The sequence below is a fragment of the Bombina bombina genome, unplaced genomic scaffold, assembly GCF_027579735.1.
Source record: "Bombina bombina isolate aBomBom1 unplaced genomic scaffold, aBomBom1.pri scaffold_1308, whole genome shotgun sequence".
Taxonomy (NCBI): Eukaryota; Metazoa; Chordata; class Amphibia; order Anura; family Bombinatoridae; genus Bombina; species Bombina bombina.
In genome coordinates this window covers 2946-28398 of record NW_026510727.1, presented here as the reverse complement: position 1 = coordinate 28398, position 25453 = coordinate 2946, and the positions used below count along the sequence as shown (strand labels likewise).

General features: G+C 37.9%; 1 protein-coding gene across 1 annotated transcript; it reads left to right on the top strand.

Moving 5' to 3' along the window:
• Positions 1-28: 28 nt before the first annotated feature.
• On the top strand, positions 29-23201 carry LOC128643348 (synaptotagmin-like protein 3; the record flags this gene model as incomplete). Its single annotated transcript, XM_053696278.1, has 4 exons — positions 29-552; positions 4533-4748; positions 4944-5008; positions 23150-23201. Coding segments are annotated over exons 1-4 (443 nt in total), but the record flags the coding sequence as incomplete, so codon positions are not given.
• Positions 23202-25453: the final 2252 nt, after the last annotated feature.

The following is a 25453-nucleotide window of genomic DNA, read 5'->3' as shown; positions in this document are numbered from 1 at the left end:
GAGTCTGAAAAGAGTGATCAAGCTGACATTTTCATTTTGGAGACCTGTGATGGTTGAAGCATTACATATTTGGAAGAATCAGCTGCAAGTATTATGTTTTGGCAGTTCTGGGAAGAAATGTTGTTTTCATAATCATAGATAACAAAGAAGAACTTGCTGCAGTCCAGTGTTTCCCATGTGACACAGCTCATAAATTACATAAAAAGCAAAAGGTCTTCATTGACTTTATGAAAGAGGGAGCCTCTGGTGCTGTATCTGTGATGCTAAGGAAGTGTTCCGCACCAGTCTGCTGAATCAATGTACTTTTTGGTCCCTAGTCAATGACACATTAATATCACCAGGAGGAGATGAATATATGAAAGCTGCGTTACATTCTACCCGTTATTGAACTAACAAAGGAGCTGGCTGGGTATATTCCTTTACTGTGTGGGAGACAAAGATTATGGCAATTGATTTTAATTTAAGCTTTTTAAAGGAGCTGGAAAGAGAAAGGGTTTTGGAAGTTCTCTACAGAGACCAGTCCCTACAAAAGCTGGAAGAGGAAAGAGTAAGGTAATTAAATAGCATTTCTTCTAATATGTTGCTTTTTTTCAAACACATACACAATCCTGACTTTTCAAAGGCATTTTGTTTGTTGCATGTTTTGTGTTAATTAAAATAAATTATATTGTCTGAAACTAATACTAACAGGTCATGATATCAAGTATATAAGTGTGCATGATTGTCGTAAGGCTGCATCCAGGTGGATTCCAAAAAATGGCAGGTTGGTGAAAGAATCCACCCTGACATTTTTTTAATCCACCTGGATGCATCGTAAGCTGCATCCAGGTGGATTCCAAAAATGGCAGGGTGGTTCCGTCACCACAAAATACTGCCCTCTGGGCAGGCTTTCCCACTCATATTTATATAAAAGAAGAGTTACAAAATAGGTTGTTTCTACATCTGTAGCTAAAACAAAAATTAGACTGCCCTTTGGGCAGGCTTATCGACTAGTGTATGGTATAATTTTGTAAATAAAAATGTGTAATTATGTAATTCCACACAACTGCCACTAGATGGCTGTGGACGTTCTTTGGTTCCACTAGAAAAATGCAAGCGGACCAGGGACATTTAAAGTTAAAAAGCTGCAGCAAACAAAATTAAAAATGAACTTGCTTCTTAGGAGAAAAAAACTATCAATAACGAATTATGAATTCATTAAATCTAGCAGATACTATAGTCACTGTCTTGTTTCAAATATCCCATCAGAAATATTATCATGTTTATTTAATATAAAATATTCAAAGATTTCGTTTTACAATTTAAGACAAAGCAAAACTGTTAGTGTTAAATCCACTGATATAACGATAACTAAATAGAAATCATGATTTTATAAAACTATTATGAAGAAACAATTGTTAACATTGTGTGTATATTTCAAATATTGAATACTTCTAAGAGATAAAAATATATACATATATTCAGGTGCGCACACACACATCACACATACATACAGACATCACACACACATATCATACACACACACAAACACATCACACACACATATACAGACACACATACATATATTTAAACATCGCACACATATACACATACACATCACACACATATCATGCACACACACGAACACATCACACAAACACACACACATTTTTACACATACATATACACATCACACACACATATACAGACACACATACATATATTTAAACATCGCACACATATACACATACACATCACACACACAAACACATCACACAAACACACACACATTATTACACATACATATACACATCACACACACACATACACATATAAAACACACAAAACACAAACACATCACTCACACATACATATACACATCACACAATAATACACACACACACAAACACATCACTCACACATACATATACACATCACACAATAATACACACACACACACAAACACATCACTCACACATACATATACACATCACACAATAATACACACACACACACACACAAACACATCACTCACACATACATATACACATCACACAATAATACACACAAACACACACACATTTTTACACATACATATACACATCACACACACATACACATACACATCACACACATATCATGCACACACACGAACACATCACACATTTTTACACATACATATACACATCACACACACACATACACATAAAAAACACACAAAACACAAACACATCACTCACACATACATATACACATCACACAATAATACACACACACACACAAACACATCACTCACACATACATATACACATCACACAATAATACACACACACACACAAACACATCACTCACACATACATATACACATCACACAATAATACACACACACACACACACAAACACATCACTCACACATACATATACACATCACACAATAATACACACAAACACACACACATTTTTACACATACATATACACATCACACACACATACACATACACATCACACACATATCATGCACACACACGAACACATCACACATTTTTACACATACATATACACATCACACACACACATACACATATAAAACACACAAAACACAAACACATCACTCACACATACATATACACATCACACAATAATACACACACACAAACACATCACACATTACTCACACATTATAATAAGTGTTATTACACTTCCTTATCAAGGTCTAGGTACCAATCTTTTTTTTTGTGGCTTTTCTGCTATCATCATATCAATAAGAAGCTCTTTAATTTGAATTATCAAAGATAAGTTTTCAGCATGAAACAATTAAAATATCTGGATTTCCTCCTTTTAAATTAGGTAAACATACAAGAAACAGGAATTTTTGCAAGCTTTATGTAAACCACCACCAAAAACTAAGCAGCCAATAGGAAGGGAAAACATCATGCACACATTGAATCACTGTTACAGATGACTGCATGGTTTGATTGGTTGTATTTTTTTATATTAATATATATATATATATATACGTATATACACACACCTCACTGACTAAGCCCAATGAAGGTCGAAACGATGCGCTAGAAGTAATCTCTATAGAGCTTTAAGACACGCTAAACCCGATGAGCATAAATCACGATTTTGCTCATGTGTTCCCATATACTTTTAACTTGTAATACGCACGTTCTTGCCAACGTGCGCAAAAATCCACATTAAACCTTATATCGTTCGAGCAAAACAGTGTGCCACTCATAATCTAGCCCCATGTCCGTAAATAACATACTGGCTGGGTGGAAACCCTATATGCAACTTTTGTTATTTCACTGCAGTTTTTTGGTGGGTGGACACTTTTTTTGAAACAAAAAAAAGAAGACTTTGTATAAATTATTTATGTAAAGAGAATTAACAGACTTGTTTTTAAATGAAAAACAAATTATATAATAGAGAAATGTATGTAAAAATAAATATATGGACAACCACATAAGCAATTATTCTAGCTTGTTTAAACTGATATCATAATCACCTGAATTACACAGACAGAAAAATGTTCTCCTCTGGGAAAAGCACAATTGGGCTTAAAGAGGCTGCTGACTTGTCTTTCTGTATGTATTTATAGTATGACTCTGTGAAAGTCTCTCTAAGGGTGATGGGGAAACCAGACGTGGACTCATTGCCCAATGTGCTTAGAGTATGGCTGCATCTCACTGACAAGGGACACAGAAGGCTAAAATAATAGTTTGGGGTTGCCATGTTCCTTGTTCAGACAAGAATTGCCTGGTATACTTCTGGAAAGTTCTCCTCTGGGAAAAGCACAATTGTGCAAAAAGAGGCTGCTCCCAGGTGGTAAATTGCCATAGAACAAGTTACTGAGCTGTTTTTCGTTCCTGGTAGAGCGCTTCTCTATATCTATCTATCAATCCATCTATTGTCTATCTATAAATTACTGTGCAAAAGTTTTAGGCAGGTGTAAAAAAATGCAGTAAAGTAACAATGCATTCAAAAATAGAAATGTTAAGAGAGCGATGAGTGTTTGCAGGAAACAATGAAGCATGGTGAAGATTCCTTGCAAGTCTGGGCTGCATTTCTGCAAATGGAGTTGGGGATTTGGTCAGAATTAACGGTCTCCTCAATGCTGAGAAGTACAGGCCGATACTTATCCATCATTCAATACCATCAGGGAGGCATCTGATTGGCCCTCAGTTTATTCTACAAGGGTTAGTAGTTCACGCATAGAAGTCTATGGGGAGATGGTCTTAGTGCAGCTGCGCTATCTGACCTCCAGATGTTAGTGTGCATGAGGCTTTTGCTTGATAACTTTTAAATTTCAAATTGTAATACGAGTGCAAGAATAAGAGTGCTATCGATTTAACTTAAGTGCTATTAGCGCTCATTAGTGCTAATATGTTTGTGATCCTCTTTTGTTCCATTATTGATAGGATAGGGAACCTATTCACAAATATCTACTGCGTGTAATGTATGTTAGCACATAAAAGCAATGCATGTCTGTGTTTTGCATTCTACTAAAATATGTACTTGCATTTCATCTATTTTGTATGTGGTTCAGGAAACTAAAAGCACAATTGCAGCAGCTCCGTTGGAAAGGTGCTAAGAGTGTGAGCAGGGAATACGAGGAGAGATCGTGTGCTCGTTGCCAGAAACCCCTTGGCCGGTTGCTAAATAGAGGAGCTGTTTGCGATGGTTGCAGTCATCGCGTGTGCCAGGAATGCCAGGTTTTCTTGCAGCACCTCATGTGGAAGTGTACTGTCTGCTATGCCCATGGGTAAGGAACCTTGTTCTACTTCAGCTGTTGTTTTTCTTTAGTGGATAGTGAAATTATAATTTAATGCCAGCAACCCATTGGTAAAAATATCCAGCAAATGCCTGGGTTATCTTATGGTGTTTTTAGAAATGTTAAACCTGAAGGTATCTGCAAATGTCTTTTGATTATCTCATACACATATTTTTATTATTTCAGGGAAGTTAAGATACAAACAGGGGAATGGTTCTTTGAATTAAGAGAGAAGAAGTTTCCGTCCACAGGTAATAGAGAACAAAAACATAACTATGTCCCTTAGCATTCAATATCATCTGCAATAATGACCAGTTTAATAATCAAGAAGCAACCTGTTTTTCTACATGCCTGATGGAACCATTGGATCAGATGCTGCTTTAGTAGCTTCCCTAATGCCAGCTGTATGCCCAAGTGAGATTTCAGATCAGAAGTATTTCCCCTGCACCCCACCTTTATACCAGCTATATACACAAATGATATCAGTTCAAAAATGTGCTATTGCAGCCGTATTATGCAAACTGTATGACCGTGTGGTACATTAGATCTAATGTGTGACCTCTGCAGCCCTTTTTAAACAGCTATATGCCTCTATATCAAAGATGCTAAATATATATAGAACCCAAATCAGATGCATGTTTAATGGAGCTCCAGTTATGTTAGCTATATACCCATATGAAACCTCAGATAAGAGGCGTGGGCTTCAGTGCTATATTGTAAATATAGTGTCAAATGCACCATGCCTGCAACCACAATATATAAGCTATGTTTCTAAATAAAACCCCTTAAAAAATACAGCTCCTGCAGCCTCAGTGCCTAAATCAGACCTCAGTTAAGATGCTCACCCTCTTTTCCAGCTATATGCCAAAGTGAGACCACCAGCAACAATATTAAGTGTTACTACAACCCCCAATATGCCAGCTATATACCTATGTCAGACTACAAATCAAAAGTATGACCCATGTAGCCCCCAGTATGCCAACCATATGCCAAGTGAGACCCCAGAATAGATGCATAGCTATTGTAGACCCTTCTCTCTGCTATTGGTGGTGCTGCTGCTGCTCAATATGTGGGACTTTAAGGTGAGGGGGAAGCTAGACAGCAAAATACAAAAGAACAGCTGAGTGTGTGCTAGTAGAAGAGGGGCAACCCTGCAGTAACAGCAGACTGATGGTATTTTTTGAAAATCATACCTAGGTAAGCTCAGGGGCTGAGAGCTAGTTGCTGAGTTAAGGCTGCATATATACACCTAGTTTTCATTGGCTTACCAATATGCTCAGCTACCTCCCAGTAGTACATTGCTGCTCCTTAAATAAAGGATACCAAAAAGAATTAAACAAAATTGATAGTAGAAGTAAATAAGAAAGTTGTTTTAAAATATATGCTCTATCTGAATCATAAAAGAACAAATTTGAGTTTCATGTCACTTTAAGCTCTAATTGCAAGCAGTGAAACAAGCAGTGTCTATATCTCTTTAAATACTTTTCGAATGGATAGAAGAATACAAAGGCAGTTTATGTATATATAGAAACTTAATATATTCATGTAAATTCATGAACTAAAAATTTAAAAATAAATTTAAAAATATATTTAAAATTATTTATAAAGATTGTATCTTATTTTTCAATATATCCAGTTTTCCATTTTATTAAAAACTCACTATGATTAGGAGTTAGGAATTAAACTTTGCTGGAATATAGTCTACAGTAAATAATTTTTTCTTTTTTTAGGATAAGCATTGTAGGATATGGAGTTCTAATTGTGTATATTTTGTGACATTTCTTTGATGAAATAGGCATTGGGTAGGATATTTCAATGTAGATGATTTTGTATATATTGTTTTAAGAAAATGTCTAGACTCTATGGATTTCCTTTTTTTTTAAAATGTATATCATGTTTGAAATTATTATGTGGATGATCTGTTCCATATTCTCTTAAAAAAATAAAATAAACAGATATTAAAAAAAAACAAAAACTCATGAATAAGCAAAAAGTTTAATGAAACTGTAATAGATAACTTTACCAAACTTGATATCTATCAGAAATAATACTTTCATATGAACATTTTTTATATTCAGAAAAAATCATTATATTATTTTGCCAGCACTAAATAATATGTAAACATCAATACAATCTGCAAAATACATTTAAACTCATTTATAGAATTGTATGAAAATATACATATCATGGCACAATTCACTTCATCATCATTTGCTGTATCAGATTTGTTTTCTTTCCAAGACTTCCAGCCAGGAAGGGAATAATTCCAGGAAATGATCACATTGTTCTGGGAGACATTACACTACAAAGGGTAACTTATATGTTAATGAGGCCAGTTTAATGTTATGACGGATAAATATTTAAAAAAAAACCTCTAATAAAACAATGACAAGTTGATACAATAGAAAGTGTACTCCAGTTTATAAGTAGCATGTCCCAAATGTATGCAGTGTAAATGGTCTTGGAATGGATGTTTGCTAGACACCTGTTTAGGAATCCCTAGAAAGATGCTTAATATGCCCAATGGTTATTTTAACACTGTGTAATCTCTCCTAAAATGTTTCATTACATTGCCATGAAACCCATTTGTTTCTTTCATGATTCATATAGACTGTACAATTGTAAAAAAAAAACTTTCCAGTTTGCTTCCATTATCAAATGTGCTGTTGGTAGGTAGGCTTAGGAGTGTGTCTAGAGCACTATGTGGCTACAGTTCTGCTATACATTGTTTTATATTGTATAAACACTGTTGTCATCTACTGCTCAAAAGTAAATCTGTATAGCTGCTACCAAATAGTGCTTGCTGCTGAAACTCCCTAAATATGTTCTTCAACAAAGAATTCCAGGAGAACAAAAGGCTAGATTACGAGTTTTGTGCTAAGGTAAAAAAGCAGCGTTATCAGGTCCTAACGCTGCTTTTTGACGCCGGCTGGTATTACGAGTCTTGCAGGTTTAGGGGCACCGCACACTTTTTTGGCCTTAACGCAAATCAACTTATGTAAATTTCGTAAAGGCTTTTTTTCTATGGGACTTCCATAGCGCGGTATTACGAGTTTGTCCTGGGAGGCCAAAAAGTGAGCGGTACACTCTACCGCCAAGATTCCTAGCACATTTTAAAGTTATGAGTTTTACACTACAAAGCTGTAGAATAAAACTCATAACTAAAGTGCTAAAAAGTACACTAACACCCATAAACTACCTATTACCCCCTAAAACAAGGCCCTCCGCATCACAAATACTAAAATAAAATTATTAACCCTAATCTGCCGCTCGCACATCACCGAGACTATAATAAACATATTAACCCCTAAACCGCCGCACTCCCGCCTCGCAAACACTAGTTAAATATTATTAACCCTAATCGGCCCCCCTAACATCGCGCCACCTACATTATACTTATTAACCCTAATCTGCCGCTCCGGACATCGCCGCCACCTACATTATACATATTAACCCCTAATCTGCTGCCCCAACATCGCGCTACCTACATTATACTTATTAACCCCTAATCTGCCGTCCCCAATGTCGCCGCCACTATTCTAAATTTATTAACCCTTTAAACCTAAGTATAACCCTCTAACACCCCTAATTAAATATAATTTAAATAATCTAAATAAATAAATAAAATTACTATCATGACCTAAATTATTCCTATTTAAAACTATAATACTATAAATAAACCCTAAGCTAGCTACAATATAACTAATAGTTACATTGTTGCTAGCTTAGGGTTTATTTTTATTTTACAGGCAAGTTTGTATTTATTTTAACTAGGTAGAATAGTTACTAAATATTTATTAACTATTTACTAACTACCTAGCTAAAATAAATACAAATTTACCTGTAAAATAAAACCTAAGCTAAGTTACACTAACACCTAACACTACACTACAATTAAATAACTTACCTAAATTAAATACAATTAAATAAATTAAATACAATTAGCTAAATTACAAAAAAACCACAAAATTACAGAAAAAACAAACAAATTACAAGATATTTAAACTAATTACACCTATCAAAATAAAAAAGCCCCCAAAATAAAAAAAACCTAGCCTAAACTAAACTTCCAATAGCCCTTAAAAGGGCCTTTTGCGGTGCATTGCCCCAAAAAATCAGCTCTTTTACCTGAAAAAGAAATACAAACAACCCCTCAACAGTAAAACCCACCACCCACACAACCAACCCCCCAAATAAAACCCTAACTAAAAAAACTAAGCTCCCCATTGCCCTGAAAAGGGCATTTAGCTATAGTACTGCCCAAAGCCCTAACCTAAAAAAAAACTCACCCAATACACCTTAAAAAATCCTAACACTAACCCGAAGATCACTTACCGGGAGAAGTCTTCATCCAAGCAGCAAGATGTCCTCAACGAAGCCGGCAGAAGTGGTGCTCCAGACGGGCAGAAGTGGTCCTCCAGACGGGCAGAAGTCTTCACCCAGACGGCATCTTCTATCTTCATCCTTCCGACGTGGAGCGGCTCCATCTTCAAGACATCTGGCGCGGAGCATCCTCTTCAATCAACGTCTTCTTGCTGAATGAAGGTACCTTTAAATGATGTCATCCAAGATGGTGTCCCTTAGATTCCAATTGGCTGATAGAATTCTATCAGCCAATTGGAGTTAAGGTTGAAAAAATCCTATTGGCTGATCCTATTGGAGTGAAGTTCAATCCTATTGGCTGATTGCATCAGCCAATAGAATTTTTTCAACCTTAATTCCGATTGGCTGATAGAATTCTATCAGCCAATCGGAATCTAAGGGACGCCATCTTGGATGATGTCATTTAAAGGTACCTTCATTCAGCAAGAAGACGTCGATTGAAGAGGATGCTCCGCGCCAGATGTCTTGAAGATGGAGCCACTCCGCGTTGGAAGGATGAAGATAGAAGATGCCGTCTGGGTGACGACTTCTGCCCGTCTGGAGGACCACTTCTGCCGTCTGGAGGACCACTTCTGCCGGCTTCGTTGAGGACATCTTGCCGCTTGGATGAAGACTTCTCCCGGTAAGTGAATCTTCGGGGGTTAGTGTTAGGATTTTTTAAGGGTGTATTGGGTGGGTTTTATTTTTAGGTTAGGGCTTTGGGCAGCTATAGAGCTAAATGCCCTTTTAAGGGCAATGCCCACCCAAATGCCTTTTCTGGGCAATGGGGAGCTTAGTTTTTTTAGTTAGGGTTTTATTTGGGGGGTTGGTTGTGTGGGTGGTGGGTTTTACTGTTGGGGGGGTTATTTGTATTTTTTTTACAGGTAAAAGAGCTGATTTCTTTGGGGCAATGACCTGCAAAATGACCCGCAAAAGGCCCTTTTAGGGGCTATTGATAGTTTAGTTTAGGCTAGGGTTTTTTTTTTATTTTGGGGGGCTTTTTTATTTTGATAGGGCTCTTAGATTTGGTGTAATTAGTTTAAATATCTTGTAATTTGTTTTTTATTTTCTGTAATTTAGTGTTTTTTTTGTAATTTAGCTAATTGTATTTAATTTATTTAATTGTATTTAATTTATGTAAGTTATTTAATTGTAGTGTAGTGTTAGGTGTTAGTGTAACTTAGGTTAGGTTTTATTTTACAGGTAAATTTGTATTTATTTTAGCTAGGTAGTTAGTAAATAGTTAATAACTATTTAGTAACTATTCTACCTAGTTAAAATAAATACAAACTTGCCTGTATAATAAAAATAAACCCTAAGCTAGCTACAATGTAACTATTAGTTATATTGTAGCTAGCTTAGGGTTTATTTTATAGGTAAGTATTTAGTTTTAAATAGGAATAATTTAGGTAATGATAGGAATTTTATTTAGATTTATTTTAATTATTTTTAAGTATGGGGGTGTTAGGGTTAGGGTTAGACTTAGGTTTAGGGGTTAAATGTTTATAGTAGTGGCAGCGACGTTGGGGACGGCAGATTAGGGGTTAATAATATGTAGGTAGGTGGCAGCAATGTTAGGGGTGGCAGATTAGGGGTTAATAATTATAATGTAGATGTTGACGATGTTGGGGGCAGCAGATTAAGGGTTAATAAGTATAATGTAGGTGTTGGCGATGTCTGGAGTGGCAGATTAGGGGTTAATAAATCTAATGTAGGTGTCGGCGATGTAGGGGGCAGCAGATTAGGGGTTAATAGAATAAGATTAGGGGTGTTTAGACTCGGGGTTCATGTTAGGGTGTTTGGTGTAAACATAAATGTGTTTCCCTATAGGAATCAATGGGGCTGCGTTACTGAGTTTTACCTGCTTTTTTGCAGGTGTTAGACTTTTTCTCAGCCGGCTCTCCCATTGATGTCTATGGGGAAATCGTGCACGAGCACGTATAACCAGCTCATCGCTCACTTAAGCAGCGCTGGTATTGGAGTGCAGTGTGGAGCTCAATTTTGCTCTATGCTCACTTCTTGCCTGTTAACGCGGGTTGATAAAAACCGTAATACCAGCGATGCAGGTAAGTGAGCGGTGAGAATAAACTGCAAGTTTGTTTTTTTTTTAGTTTTATATCATTTTAAGGAAAATAAAATGTATTTAAAAAAATCTATCATGGATATGAAATAGCAACATTTACATATGCCAAATATTAACTTAAATACATTTTAAAATGCCTTCTTTCAACAAAGTAAAAAATACTACATTGTCCCTTCAGTTGCTGAAATATGCCATGCGTGTGTCCCTTTAAGGTTTTCAGTTTGAAAAGGAGTACTGATACCAGGTCACAAAAGATGTAATCATTTTGACAAAAATAGTTTGAACTAAGTCATTTTCCCTAGTGCTACATTTTTATTATGTGGCATATTCCTAAATGCTCAGTAATAAGATGAACGTCGGCAGCTCTGGCTGGAAAGCTAAGCTCTATACTATAATGTCACATTATGAGCTGGGTCTGAATCCTCAGCAGGCATTATTATAATAACACATAATGCACATCCTGCTGTTTGTGTTGACATTTTATTTTGCAATTAAGTTTTCCAGGTCATGCTAAGTGAGGGCTATGATTTTATTATCTAACAATGAACAATTTCTTGTCACATTTTATAGCCAGGTTATGTCCCTGCAATCTTTCTCTTTGCTTCTGTAATATGGCAACTATTTTAGTCCTTAGACATTGTGAGCTATTAAAGGGACATAACATCCAAGACTAAAATGTGCATGCGTGCATTTCGATTTTGAATAAAGCTTTTTTTTCACAAATGTTCTAGTAAATGTGACTAGTTAAAGCTTTCACTGTTTCCGCAGCATACCCAAATGTGCCTCAATGCAATGTGCACCCTCATTCAAACACTGCGCCAGTTCAAAGTGCCAGCGGTAGCATGTATTGTGTCAGATACAAATTAAACAGACATAGAACCCAGACTTTTTATTTTATGATTTAGATAGAGCATACAATGTCCCTGCATATCTATTCTATACATATATAGGAATAGATATGTATTTTACATTAACATTATCACACATATATGAAAATATGTATTTACAATAAAAGTACTTCATCCTGTAAGTGAAGAAGATTGGAATGTTACGTATTTACAGTACATATACAGTAAAACACAAATAAATACTTAAATACATATGTACACACATCTCTACATATATATAGAGAGAGGATTTGATATATAAAGGCACTACAAAGAAACAAAGACAACATACCAAACCTACTTTTATTACCATCTATAGCAGAGATTTCAACAAAATCTGTGACATTGTACGTGGTTGCTTACCTATTCTAGAAAGTGACACAAGTTAAAGAAAATTGTTGCCGAAAGTTGCCTTTTTTTAGCATGGAGAGCGAGAACTTTAGGAAGCATTTTGGCTCCTTCTATGTTACAACAGACAGACATGGCTTACAAAAAGATTGGGATGTAACAAATGTAATGGCAATATTTGCAAAACGTGTTCTCAAATAGAACAGGAAATAAAATTTAAATCAAGTGCAACAAACAAAGAATTTGATATACGTTACATGTCATCTATCTTTTAACATGCCAGGGATGCAAAAAGCAGTACGTAGGGCGCACAAAACGTGCCCTACGTGACAGGGTACTTACAACATTTAAGAGATATAGGGAATCCAGGATAGTACAACTCCTATAGCAAAGCACTTTAGATAGGAACACAACTCCAATGAATCCTGTTAACGGTACAAGGTATAGATCACATACCAAAACATAGGAGAGGGGGTGACAGGAAAAGGCGTTTAGACCAGAGAGAAGTGTTTTGGATTTTTAATTTACAGACAAAGCACCCCTCTGGTCTAAATTCAACCATGGATGTAGATTTATTCTATTGAAATCATATTGTTATGAAGGTATATTTTATGTATAAATTGTAACATTTAAAATTTAAATTATATGTTTTCTCCAAACATCCTTTGAAATTATTAGCGTTATAGGTATTAAGCAATGTACATCAACATAAAAGTATTAGTATTCTTTATTACTACACATCACATTTAAATATTTGCTCTTGTTTTCAAAGAGTTAATAAGGTACAGATGCCTGCAATCACTTTAGCACTTTACCTTTAAATAGCACTAGCAGGTGTGAACACAAACTATGCCAGTGAACAAGGGCTGAAGCTTGGCCCGAAACATGTTTGGCGTTTGGTTCTGAACACCTTGTTGCAGGCCTGCGACTAGCTTATGCAGATTACATGTTTTTACATGATTTTTAATTATTTTTGATAAATAAAATTTATTTTTTTTTAAGAAACATTTTCACAGTATCTCTTTTTCTCTGGAGCTGCGGGATGACAAAGTGTGTCTACTACCTATATATATATATATATATATATATATATATATATATATATATATATATATATTTATATATTAGTAAAGAATGGGGATGCACTCGCCAGGATTTCCAAAGTTTTACATTAAAGGTAACTTTGGAAATCCAGGCGAGTGCATCCCCATTCTTTACTACTATCAATACCATGGAAGCACCTTGGGTGGATGAAATGTTAACCGTGAGTGCTGGCCTGCCTGCTGTCTGTATATATATATATATATATATATATAGATAAATATATATATATATATATATATGCATACATACCCATATTTAGACATATTCAGAACCTTTTTTTTCAACCACCTTATCCATCTAGCTTTGAGTACTTATATCTCTTTAAATATTTTTCTAATCATTTTTTATCAGACAGTGTTTATGTGAGTGTAACTACTTTTGCATGTATTTATGTTGTGTTTAATAGTGAGTTCTTGATCATCAGGCCATAAGAAAGAGTAGTTATCTAAACTGGCATGTGTGTACTGCACATGAGAGACAATGAGGCTACGTTCTGTAGACCCCAAACATAATGTATTAGAGGGCAAGGCATACAATTATTTCTTTTGCAAGATGTACCGAGTCCACGGTTTCATCCTTACTTGTGGGATATTATCCTTCCTAACAGGAAGTGGCAAAGAGAGCACCACAGCAAAGCTGTCTATATAGCTCCCCCTTAACTCCACCCCCCAGTCATTCTCTTTGCCAGCTTTAAGCAGGAAGGGTAAAGTGAAAGAGGTGATAAACTGTTAGTTTTTATTTTTCTTCAAGCAAGAGTTTGTTATTTTTAATGGTACCGGTGTGTACTATTTACTCTCAGGCAGGAGATGGATGAAGATTTCTGCCTAGAGGATGATGATCTTAGCATTTGTAACTAAGGTCCACTGCTGTTCCCACAGAAGCTGAGGAGTGCAGGAAAACTTCAGTGTGACGAACAGTTTCTTGCTATACAGCAATGAGGTATGTTCAGTCATTTTTTTCTGGAGAGACTGTGGTATTTCAGAAAGGCTGACAGTATCCCCATGAGGGGAAGGGGGAGCAGTAATCCTAGATTTATAGTGGCATTACTAAGCTTGCATAAGGGCTAAACTTATGGTTGCAATGATTTATAGCAAACGGGAGTGCTGTTAATTATACTTTAAGGGACAACTGTATTGAGGGTACACTTGGCTTTTTGGTTTTTTTTAGAACCCACATGGCTGGTAAAACGCTGGTGTGTATTTTTTTGAAGGCCTCAGTAACATCGAGTGAGATGGGCGGGGCCTAATTTTTTGCGCCTCAGTTGCCGCAGTTGTTTTCTCTGAACAAAGCAGCAAGCTACAACACCGGAGGGTCCTGGTGAACTTCTTCGGCCAGATCAAAGCTTTATCCCCACATTACCAATCCCTAAGGGCAGGTAGGCGCCACAGCAGAGCTGTGGCAAGGTGCTAAAACAAAATGGGGGAGGGGTGCGCTCAAAAACAGAGCAGTGAGTGGGACTAAGTCTATTACCTAATAACTAATTATATATATATATTATCAAAGGCTCGTTAGTATCAAGTGAGTGGTTAGTCGTTAGTCGTGGTTATTTGGCACCTAGTTAAGGGAGGTGATTTGCCGTGATATCTGGTAATTATATAATGGGGGGTGTTTTTAATATGTGGGTCTCAATAGGATATGATACACATATGTGTACAATGGGGTTTGTTACAAATTGTGATACAATATGTTACAAGATAGCAATGCTTAAGGTGCAAAATACATATGGTGGAAACAAACAACAATATGTGGTGTTTAGAATAAAGATAGGTGCTAATATAGAGTAAAGATTCTGTTATACAGTTGTGTGTTATATGTAAATACTTCCAGATTAAAAAAACAAATATTGGATTTGTATTAATATTCAGTTTATAGATATAAACAAATAAAAAAATAAAATGAACAAATCAGTAAACCTTATCAATTGAGTATATCAAATAATGTACTGTGTCAGTAAAAAATGGTGTCGGTAAAATAACTTGTCAGCATAGACAAAAATACTGAGATTAGCTGAGGAAGTCTTGATAAAGGCGCATATCAGCGCTGAAACGCGTAGATTTTGACAATCCAGTGTGACCGAATTTGGCTCCAGCAAGAAAATCTGATAGAACCGCTATTGCACCACTCCCCCCAACGACCCGGCTATCCGATTGGACCTCCGAGGACCACGTGACTACTCTGTGTAGACGTCAGGGTAGGAAGGACTGACCGGGAAATTTGAAGGTGAGACGCTCACAAACACCACAGCTACACGGCAACACGCCGAACTGAGACACATCCCGGGTCAATTACAACCTTCCCATAACCACGATCTAGAAGAGGAGGTAAGGGATATCGGTAGTCCGGTAGGGGTGAGCATCATAACGAACTGTATATTCAATTAGGGACATTATAAGCTACACAAGCTACCTAAACAGGAAATAGCTCCTTGGAGCTCTTTGGATCCCTTACAAATAGTTGTGGCCACAACTTTTAACTTTTACATTTCATACTGAACTATAATCATCATATCCTTTCAAGGACATAGTATGAACAAGAGTGTCTATTATCATATCAGCTAATCTCAGTATTTCAGTATTTTTGTCTATGCTGACAAGTTATTTTTACCGACACCATTTTTACTGACACAGTACATTATTTGATATACTCAATTGATAAGGTTTACTGATTTGTTCATTTTATTTGTTTTTATTTGTTTATATCTATAAACTGAATATTAATACAAATCCAATATTTGTTTTTTTAATCTGGAAGTATTTACATATACACACATATCTGTATAACAGAATCTTTACTCTTATATTAGCACCTATCTTTATTCTAAACACCACATATTGTTGTTTGTTTCCACCATATGTATTTTGCACCTTAAGCATTGCTATCTTGTAACATATTGTATCACAATTTGTAACAAACCCCATTGTACACATATGTGTATATATATTGAGGACCCACATATTAAAAACACCCCCCATTATATAATTACCAGATATCACGGCAAATCACCTCCCTTAACTAGGTTGCCAAATAACCACGACTAACGACTAACCACTCACTTGATACTAACGAGCCTTTGATAATATATATTTATATATATTAGTTATTAGGTAATAGACTTAGTCCCACTCACTGCTCTGTTTTTGAGCGCACCCCTCCCCCATTTTGTTTTAGATTTTACACTTTCTGATACTGGGAGCATATCAGAATTAGGGGCTGCATAGTTGAGTCCTGCACATATATCACCACACATCTTACTAGCTGTGGCAAGGTGCTGACAGGGGTTCTTTCCGGTTTTTGACACTTTGTCAATCCGGTTTGCATATTTGGGGTTAATTGCTTCAATACTTGTGGTGCAATCTTACAAATGTTTAGTGAGTCTACTACAAAAATTTCGGTAAATTTAAGTGAATTTTAAGCAGTTTTGCAGTTTGTGTATGCCTTTTTTTGTTGTTTTTTCATTAAATAAAGTGTTTTCCAAGCTTGCTTGTCTCATTACTAGCCTGTTCAACATGTCTGACATTGAGGAAACTCATTGTTCAATTTGTTTAGAAGCCATTGTGGAACCCCCTCTTAGAATGTGTCCCACTTGTACTGATATGTCTATAAATTGCAAACAGCATATTTTGACTTATAAGAGTTTGGCACTGGATGATTCTCAGACAGAAGTAAATCAGATTTTGCCATCTAGTTCTCCCCAAGTGTCACAACCAGTAACGCCCGCACAAGCGATGCCAAGTACCTCTAGTGCATCTAATTCTTTCACCTTGCAATAAATGGCCTCAGTTACGAATACTACCCTCACAGAGGTTTTATCTAAACTGCCTGGGTTGCAAGGGAAGCGCGGTAGCTCTGGGTTAAGAACGAATGCTGAGCCTTCTGACACTTTAGTAGCCGTATCCGATATACCCTCACAATGTTCAGAGGTAGGGATGAGGGATTTGCTATCTGAGGGAGAGATTTCAGATTCAGGAAAGATGTTCCCTCAGACAGATTCAGATATGACGGCATTTAAATTTAAGCTAGAACACCTCCGTTTATTGCTCAGGGAGGTTTTAGCGACTGGATGATTGTGACCCTATTGTATTTCCAGAGAAATTGTGTAAAATGGACACATTTTTAGAGGTTCCTGTTTACACTGATGTTTTTCCGGTCCCTAAGAGGATTTCGGACATTGTTACTAAGGAGTTGGATAGACCAGGTATTCCGTTCGCTCCCCCTCCTGTTTTTAAGAAGATGTTTCCCATATCTGACACCATGCGGGACTCATGGCAGACGGTTCCTAAGGTGGAGGGAGCTATTTCTACTCTGGCTAAGCGTACAACTATACCTATCGAGGACAGTTGTGCTTTCAAAGATCCTATGGATAAAAAGTTAGAGGGTCTCCTAAAGAAAATTTTTGTTCATCAGGGTTTTCTTCTCCAGCCTATAGCATGGATTGTTCCTGTAACCACTGCAGCTTCCTTTTGGTTTGAGGCTCTGGAAGAGGCTCTTCAGGTGGAGACCCCACTAGATGATATTCTGGACAGAATTAGGGCTCTTAAGCTAGCTAATTCTTTCATTACAGACGCCGCTTTTCTTCTAGCTAAGTTAGAGGCAAAGAATTCAGGTTTTGCCATTTTAGCGCGTAGAGCGTTATGGCTTAAGTCCTGGTCGGCTGATGTGTCATTAAAATCTAAGCTTTTGACCATCCCTTTCAAAGGTAAGACCCTATTCGGGCCTGAACTGAAGGAGATAATTTCAGACATCACTGGAGGGGGAAGGGTCATGCTCTCCCTCAGGATAAGTCAAATAAGATGAGGACCAAACAAAATAATTTTCGTTCCTTTCGAAACTTCAAGTGGTCCCGATTCCTCTTCCCTGCTGCAAAGCAAGAGGGGAACTTTGCTCAATCCAAGCCAGTCTGGAGATCTAACCAGGCTTGGAACAAGGGTAAACAGGACAAGAAGCCTGCTGCTGCCACTAAGACATCATGAAGGGGTAGCCCCCGATCTGGGACTGGATCTAGTAGGGGGCAGACTCTCTCTCTTTGCTCAGGCTGGGCAAGAGACGTTCAGGACTCCTGGGCAGTAGAAATTGTAACCCAGGGGTATCTTCTAGATTTCAAGGATTCTCCTCCAAGGGGGAGATTCCATATTTCTCAATTGTCTGTAAACCAGACAAAAAGAGAGGCATTCTTACGCTGTGTAGAAGACCTTTTTACCATGGGAGTGATCTGCCCAGTTCCAAAAGCAGAACAGGGGCAAGGGTTCTACTCCAATCTGTTTGTGGTTCCCAAAAAAGAGGGAACCTTCAGACCAATTCTAGATCTCAAGATCCTAAACCAATTACTAAAAGTTCCATCCTTTAAGATGTAGACCATTCGGACTATTGTACCAATGATCCAGGAGGGTCAATATATGACCACCGTGGACTTGGATGTATCTACACATTCCTATCCACAAAGATCATCAGGTTCCTCAGGTTTGGTTTTCTGGACAAGCATTACCAGTTTGTGGCTCTTCCCTTCGGGTTGGCCACGGCGCAAAGAGTCTTCACAAAGGTGCTAGGGTCCCTTCTGGCGGTCCTAAGGCCGCGGGGCATAGCAGTGGCGCCTTATCTAGACGACATCCTAACTCAAGCGTCGACTTTCCAACTAGCCAAGTCTCACACAGACTTAGTGTTGGCCTTTCTAAGATCTCATGGGTGGAAGGTGAACGTAAAAAGAGTTCTCTTTTCTCTCTCACAAGAGTTTCATTTCTAGGGACTCTGATAGACTCGGTGGATATGAAAATATTTCTGACAGAGGTCAGGAAATCAAAGATTTTGACCACCTGCCGAGCTCTTCATTCCATTCCTCGGCCGTCAGTGGCTCAGTGTATGGAGGTTATCGGTTTAATGGTAGCAGCGATGGACGTAGTTCCATATGCTCGCTTACATCTCAGACCACTGCAACTGTGCATGCTCAATCAGTGGAATGGGGATTATGCAAATTTATCTCCTCAGATAAATCTGGATCAAGAGACCAGAGACTCTCTTCTTTGGTGGTTGTCACAGGATCATCTGTCCAAGGGAATGTGTTTCCGCAGGCCAGCGTGGGTCATAGTGACGATGGATGCCAGCTATTGGGCTGGGGTGCAGTCTGGAATTCCCTGAAAGCACAGGGTTTGTGGACTCAGGAGGAGGCCCTCCTACCGATAAATATTCTGGAATTAAGAGCGATATTCAATGCTCTTCAGGCGTGGCCTCAGCTGGTTTCGGCCGGATTCATCAGATTTCATCAGATTTCATCAGATTTCAGTCGGACAACATCACAACTGTAGCTTATATCAATCATCAGGGGGGGAACAAGGAGTTCCTTAGCGATGATAGAAGTTTCCAGGATAATACGATGGGCAGAGACTCACTCTTGCCATCTATCAGCAATTTATATCCCGGGGTAGAGAACTGGGAGGCAGATTTTCTAATTCGTCAGACTTTTCATCGGGGGAGTGGGAGCTCCATCCGGAGGTGTTTGCTCAACTGGTTCAGCTATGGGACACACCAGAATTGGATCTGATGGCGTCTCGTCAGAACGCCAAACTTCCTCATTACGGATCCAGGTCAAGGGATCCTCAGGCAGTACTGATAGATGCTCTAGCAGTACCCTGGTCATTCAACCTGGCTTATGTGTTTCCATCTTTCCCTCTCCTTCCACGTCTGATTGCCAGGATCAAACAGGAGAGAGCTTCGGTGATTTTGATAGCACCTGCGTGGCCACGCAGGACTTGGTATGCAGACTGGTGGACATGTCATCTCTGCCATCATGGACTCTGCCACTAAGACAGGACCTTCTGATTCAAGGTCTGTTCAAGCATCCAAATCTAATTTCTCTGCAACTGACTGCTTGGAGATTGAACGTTTGATTTTATCAAAGCGGGGTTTCTCTGAGTCGGTCATAGATACCTTGATTGCCTGTCACCAGGAAAATCTATCATAAGATATGGTGTAAATATCTTTTTTGGTGCGAATCCAAAAGCTACTCATGGAGTAAGATCAGGATTCCTAGGATTTTGCCCTTTCTTCAAGAAGGATTGGAGAAAGGATTGTCAGCTAGTTCCTTAAAGGACAGATATCTGCTTTGTCTATTCTATTGCACAAACGTCTGGCAGATGTCCAGATGTTCAGGCTTTTTGTCAGGCTTTAGTTAGAATCAAGCCTGTGTTTAAACCTGTTGCTCCGCCATGGAGTCTAAATTTAGTTCTTAAAGTTCTTTAGGGGGTTCCGTTTGAACCCATGCATTCCATAGATATTAAGCTTCTATCTTGGAAAGTTCTGTTTCTAGTTGCTATCTCTTCAGCTCGAAGAGTTTCTGAACTATCTGCATTACAATGTGACTTGCCTTATCTTGTTTTCCATGCTGATAAGGTGGTTTTGCGTACCAAACCTGGGTTCCTCCCTAAGGTTGTTACTGACAGGAATATCAATCAGGAGATTGTTGTTCCTTCTCTGTGTCCTAATCCTTCTTCTAAGAAGGAACGTTTATTGCACAACTTGGACGTGGTTCGTGCTTTGAAGTTCTATTTGCAGGCAACCAAAGATTTTCGTCAAACATCTTTTTTTTTGTTGTCTATTCTAGAAAGCGTTAGGGGTCAAAAGGCTACGGCTACCTCTCCTTTTGGCTGAAAAGCATCATCCGTTTGGCTTACGAGACTGCTGGACAGCAGCCTCCTGAAAGAATTACTGCTCACTCTACTAGAGCTGTGGCTTCCACATGGGCTTTTAAAAATGATGCTTCTGTTGAACAGATTTGTAAGGCTGCGACTTGGTCTTCGCTTCATACCTTTTCCAAATTTTACAAATTTGATACTTTTGCTTCTTCTGAGGCTATTTTTGGGAGAAAGATTTTGCAAGCAGTGGTGCCTTCATCCGTGTCCTAAAGCTTTGGTATTGGTATCCCACAAGTAAGGATGAAACCGTGGACTCAGTACATCTTGCAAAAGAAAACAAAATTTATGCTTACCTGATAAATTTCTTTCTTTTGCGATGTACCGAGTCCACGGCCGCCCTGTCTATTCAAGACAGATAGTATTTTTTATTGAAAACTTCAGTCAACTCTGCACCTTATAGTTTCTCCTTTTTCTTCCTTGGCCTTCGGTCGAATGACTGCGGGTTGGAGTTAAGGGGGGAGCTATATAGACAGCTCTGCTGTGGTGCTTTCTTTGCCACTTCCTGTTAGGAAGGATAATATCCCACAAGTAAGGATGAATCCGTGGACTCGGTACATCGCAAAAGAAAGAAATATTATCAGGTAAGCATAATTTTTTTTTTTTTTTTTAAAGTAGGTTGTGGCAATGTAGCAATCAGAGACAACTTCTTGTCCTTATTCTGAGAGCACTCATGGCTGCTTGTTATTATGGAATAGAGACTGAAGCAGTGTGCACATGAACAGTCTCTCCCACTCTCCTATATAAGTGCTTTTATATTGAGGATAATGGATTGTGTGAAGCTGTTTGACTGCTTTTCTTAATAATATGCAAAATATAAGCAGATAGACTAAAATGACTGGAAGAGATGCATTACATTTAAAGCAATGCTATATGCCCCTTTAAAAGCAGAATGAAAAGAAATACACTGCCTCATTGTTTGGTAGATAGTAATGTAACCTCTGTTGGCTGAGATCCAAAATTCTTAGTGTATCACTTCACTGCTGGATAATCATCTGCATTCAAGGCTCTTAGATTTGTTCTTTCTTTTTTTTCTCTTCTTTCTTTCTTTCTTTCTTTCTTTCTTGCTTTTTATTGTTCTAGTCGGAATAAACAGACAGATGCTTCACAACTGTAAAGTTTGGAGTTTGGAAGTAGCAAAAGATTTCTTGATGTTGGAAGACAGTATCCTCTCATCTACCATACTGTAGAAGTTTCTCTATTCTTCCTAAGGGATTTTAGTGACATTTCAGGATACCTGACATTGAAAAAACCACACACATATTCTGTAATACATACATAGGGGCTGATTTATCAGTGTCTGACAGATATGATACACTGTAGTGTATCATGTCTGCCAGACATCGCTGAGTGCCAACAGCATACGCTGTCGGCATTTAACATTGCACAAGCAGTCCTGGTGAATTGCTTGTGCAATGCTGCCCCCTGCAGATTTGCGGCCAATCGGCCGCTAGCAGGGAGTGTCAATCAACCCAATCGTATTCGATCGGGCGGATTGATGTCCACAGCCTCAGATGCCACGGACGAGTTAAGGAGCTGCGGTCTTTGTTTCTGGCGAGCCGGAAGGCTAGCAGGAAAACAGGGGTATTTGGCCCCATTCGGGCCATGCTAAATCGGCCCATAGATTTATGTTTCTTATTTCTTTCAGAATGGTACTTTTTTATTTTTAAAACCCCTCTCTTTTTTACATGACGAACACAAAACAATGTTTTCTAAATGCTTTAAGTGACATTTCCAACACTTGGAAAGTGGGTAATAAAAGTGTTTAGCTGTGATTATATCCTGTATGATAATGTGTGTGACACATTTGTACTGATTGTATAATCAAGTTTCACTGGTGTCAACATCATTTTGATGTTATCTTGTTCCTTGTAACTGCAACAGGCAATTAAGTCTGACTAAAATATAAGTTTTGTATTTAACTTGCAGGAAAACAAGAAACTGTTGGTTCCAAGCTACTGAAAACTTACCAAAAAATGAGGTAAAATCTCCTTGTCAACATTTTTTTTTGTACTTATTTTTTATTGTCTATATTAAACAATACTTAATAGTTAAAGCAAGGGAGTAAATCTTTGTACTCCTTGCTTTAACTATTAAGTATGTTTAATATAGACAATAAAAAATAAGTACAAAAAAAAATGTTGACAAGGAGATTTTACCTCATTTTTTGGTAAGTTTTCAGTAGCTTGGAACCAACAGTTTCTTGTTTTCCTGCAAGTTAAATACAAAACTTATATTTTAGTCAGACTTAATTGCCTGTTGCAGTTACAAGGAACAAGATAACATCAAAATGATGTTGACACCAGTGAAACTTGATTATACAATCAGTACAAATGTGTCACACACATTATCATACAGGATATAATCACAGCTAAACACTTTTATTACCCACTTTCCAAGTGTTGGAAATGTCACTTAAAGCATTTAGAAAACATTGTTTGTGTTCGTCATGTAAAAAAGAGAGGGGTTTTAAAAATAAAAAAGTACCATTCTGAAAGAAATAAGAAACATAAATCTATGGGGCCGATTTAGCATGGCCCGAATGGGGCCAAATACCCCTGTTTTCCTGCTAGCCTTCCGGCTCGCCAGAAACAAAGACCGCAGCTCCTTAACTCGTCCGTGGCATCTGAGGCTGTGGACATCAATCCGCCCGATCGAATACGATTGGGTTGATTGACACTCCCTGCTAGCGGCCGATTGGCCGCAAATCTGCAGGGGGCAGCATTGCACAAGCAATTCACCAGGACTGCTTGTGCAATGTTAAATGCCGACAGCGTATGCTGTTGGCACTCAGCGATGTCTGGCAGACATGATACACTACAGTGTATCATATCTGTCAGACACTGATAAATCAGCCCCTATGTATGTATTACAGAATATGTGTGTGTGTTTTTTCAATGTCAGGTATCCTGAAATGTCACTAAAATCCCTTAGGAAGAATAGAGAAACTTCTACAGTATGGTAGATGAGAGGATACTGTCTTCCAACATCAAGAAATCTTTTGCTACTTCCAAACTCCAAACTTTACAGTTGTGAAGCATCTGTCTGTTTATTCCGACTAGAACAATAAAAAGCAAGAAAGAAAGAAAGAAAGAAAGAAAGAAGAGAAAAAAAAGAAAGAACAAATCTAAGAGCCTTGAATGCAGATGATTATCCAGCAGTGAAGTGATACACTAAGAATTTTGGATCTCAGCCAACAGAGGTTACATTACTATCTACCAAACAATGAGGCAGTGTATTTCTTTTCATTCTGCTTTTAAAGGGGCATATAGCATTGCTTTAAATGTAATGCATCTCTTCCAGTCATTTTAGTCTATCTGCTTATATTTTGCATATTATTAAGAAAAGCAGTCAAACAGCTTCACACAATCCATTATCCTCAATATAAAAGCACTTATATAGGAGAGTGGGAGAGACTGTTCATGTGCACACTGCTTCAGTCTCTATTCCATAATAACAAGCAGCCATGAGTGCTCTCAGAATAAGGACAAGAAGTTGTCTCTGATTGGCTACATTGCCACAACCTACTTTAAAAAAAAAAAAAAAAATTATGCTTACCTGATAAATTTCTTTCTTTTGCGATGTACCGAGTCCACAGTTTCATCCTTACTTGTGGGATATTATCCTTCCTAACAGGAAGTGGCAAAGTGAGCACCAACAGCAGAGCTGTCTATATAGCTCCCCCTTAACTCCACCCCCCCCAGTCATTCGACCGAAGGCCAAGGAAGAAAAAGGAGAAACTATAAGGTGCAGAGGTGACTGAAGTTTTCAATAAAAAAATACTGTCTTGAATAGACAGGGCGGGCCATGGACTCGGTACATCGCAAAAGAAAGAAATTTATCAGGTAAGCATAAATTTTGTTTTCTTTTGCAAGATCTACTGAGTCCACGGTTTCATCCTTACTTGTGGGATACCAATACCAAAGCTTTAGGACACGGATGAAGGGAGGGACAAGACAGGAACCTAAACGGAAGGCACCACTGCTTGCAAAACCGTTCTCCCAAAAATAGCCTCCGAAGAAGCAAAAGTATCAAATTTGTAAAATTTGGAAAAGGTATGAAGCGAAGACCAAGTCGCAGCCTTACAAATTTGTTCAACAGAAGCATCATTTTTAAAAGCTCATGTGGAAGCCACCGCTCTAGTAGAGTGAGCAGTAATTCTTTCAGGAGGCTGCTGTCCAGCAGTCTCATAAGCCAAAGAGATGATGCTTTTCAGCCAAAAGGAAAGAGTGG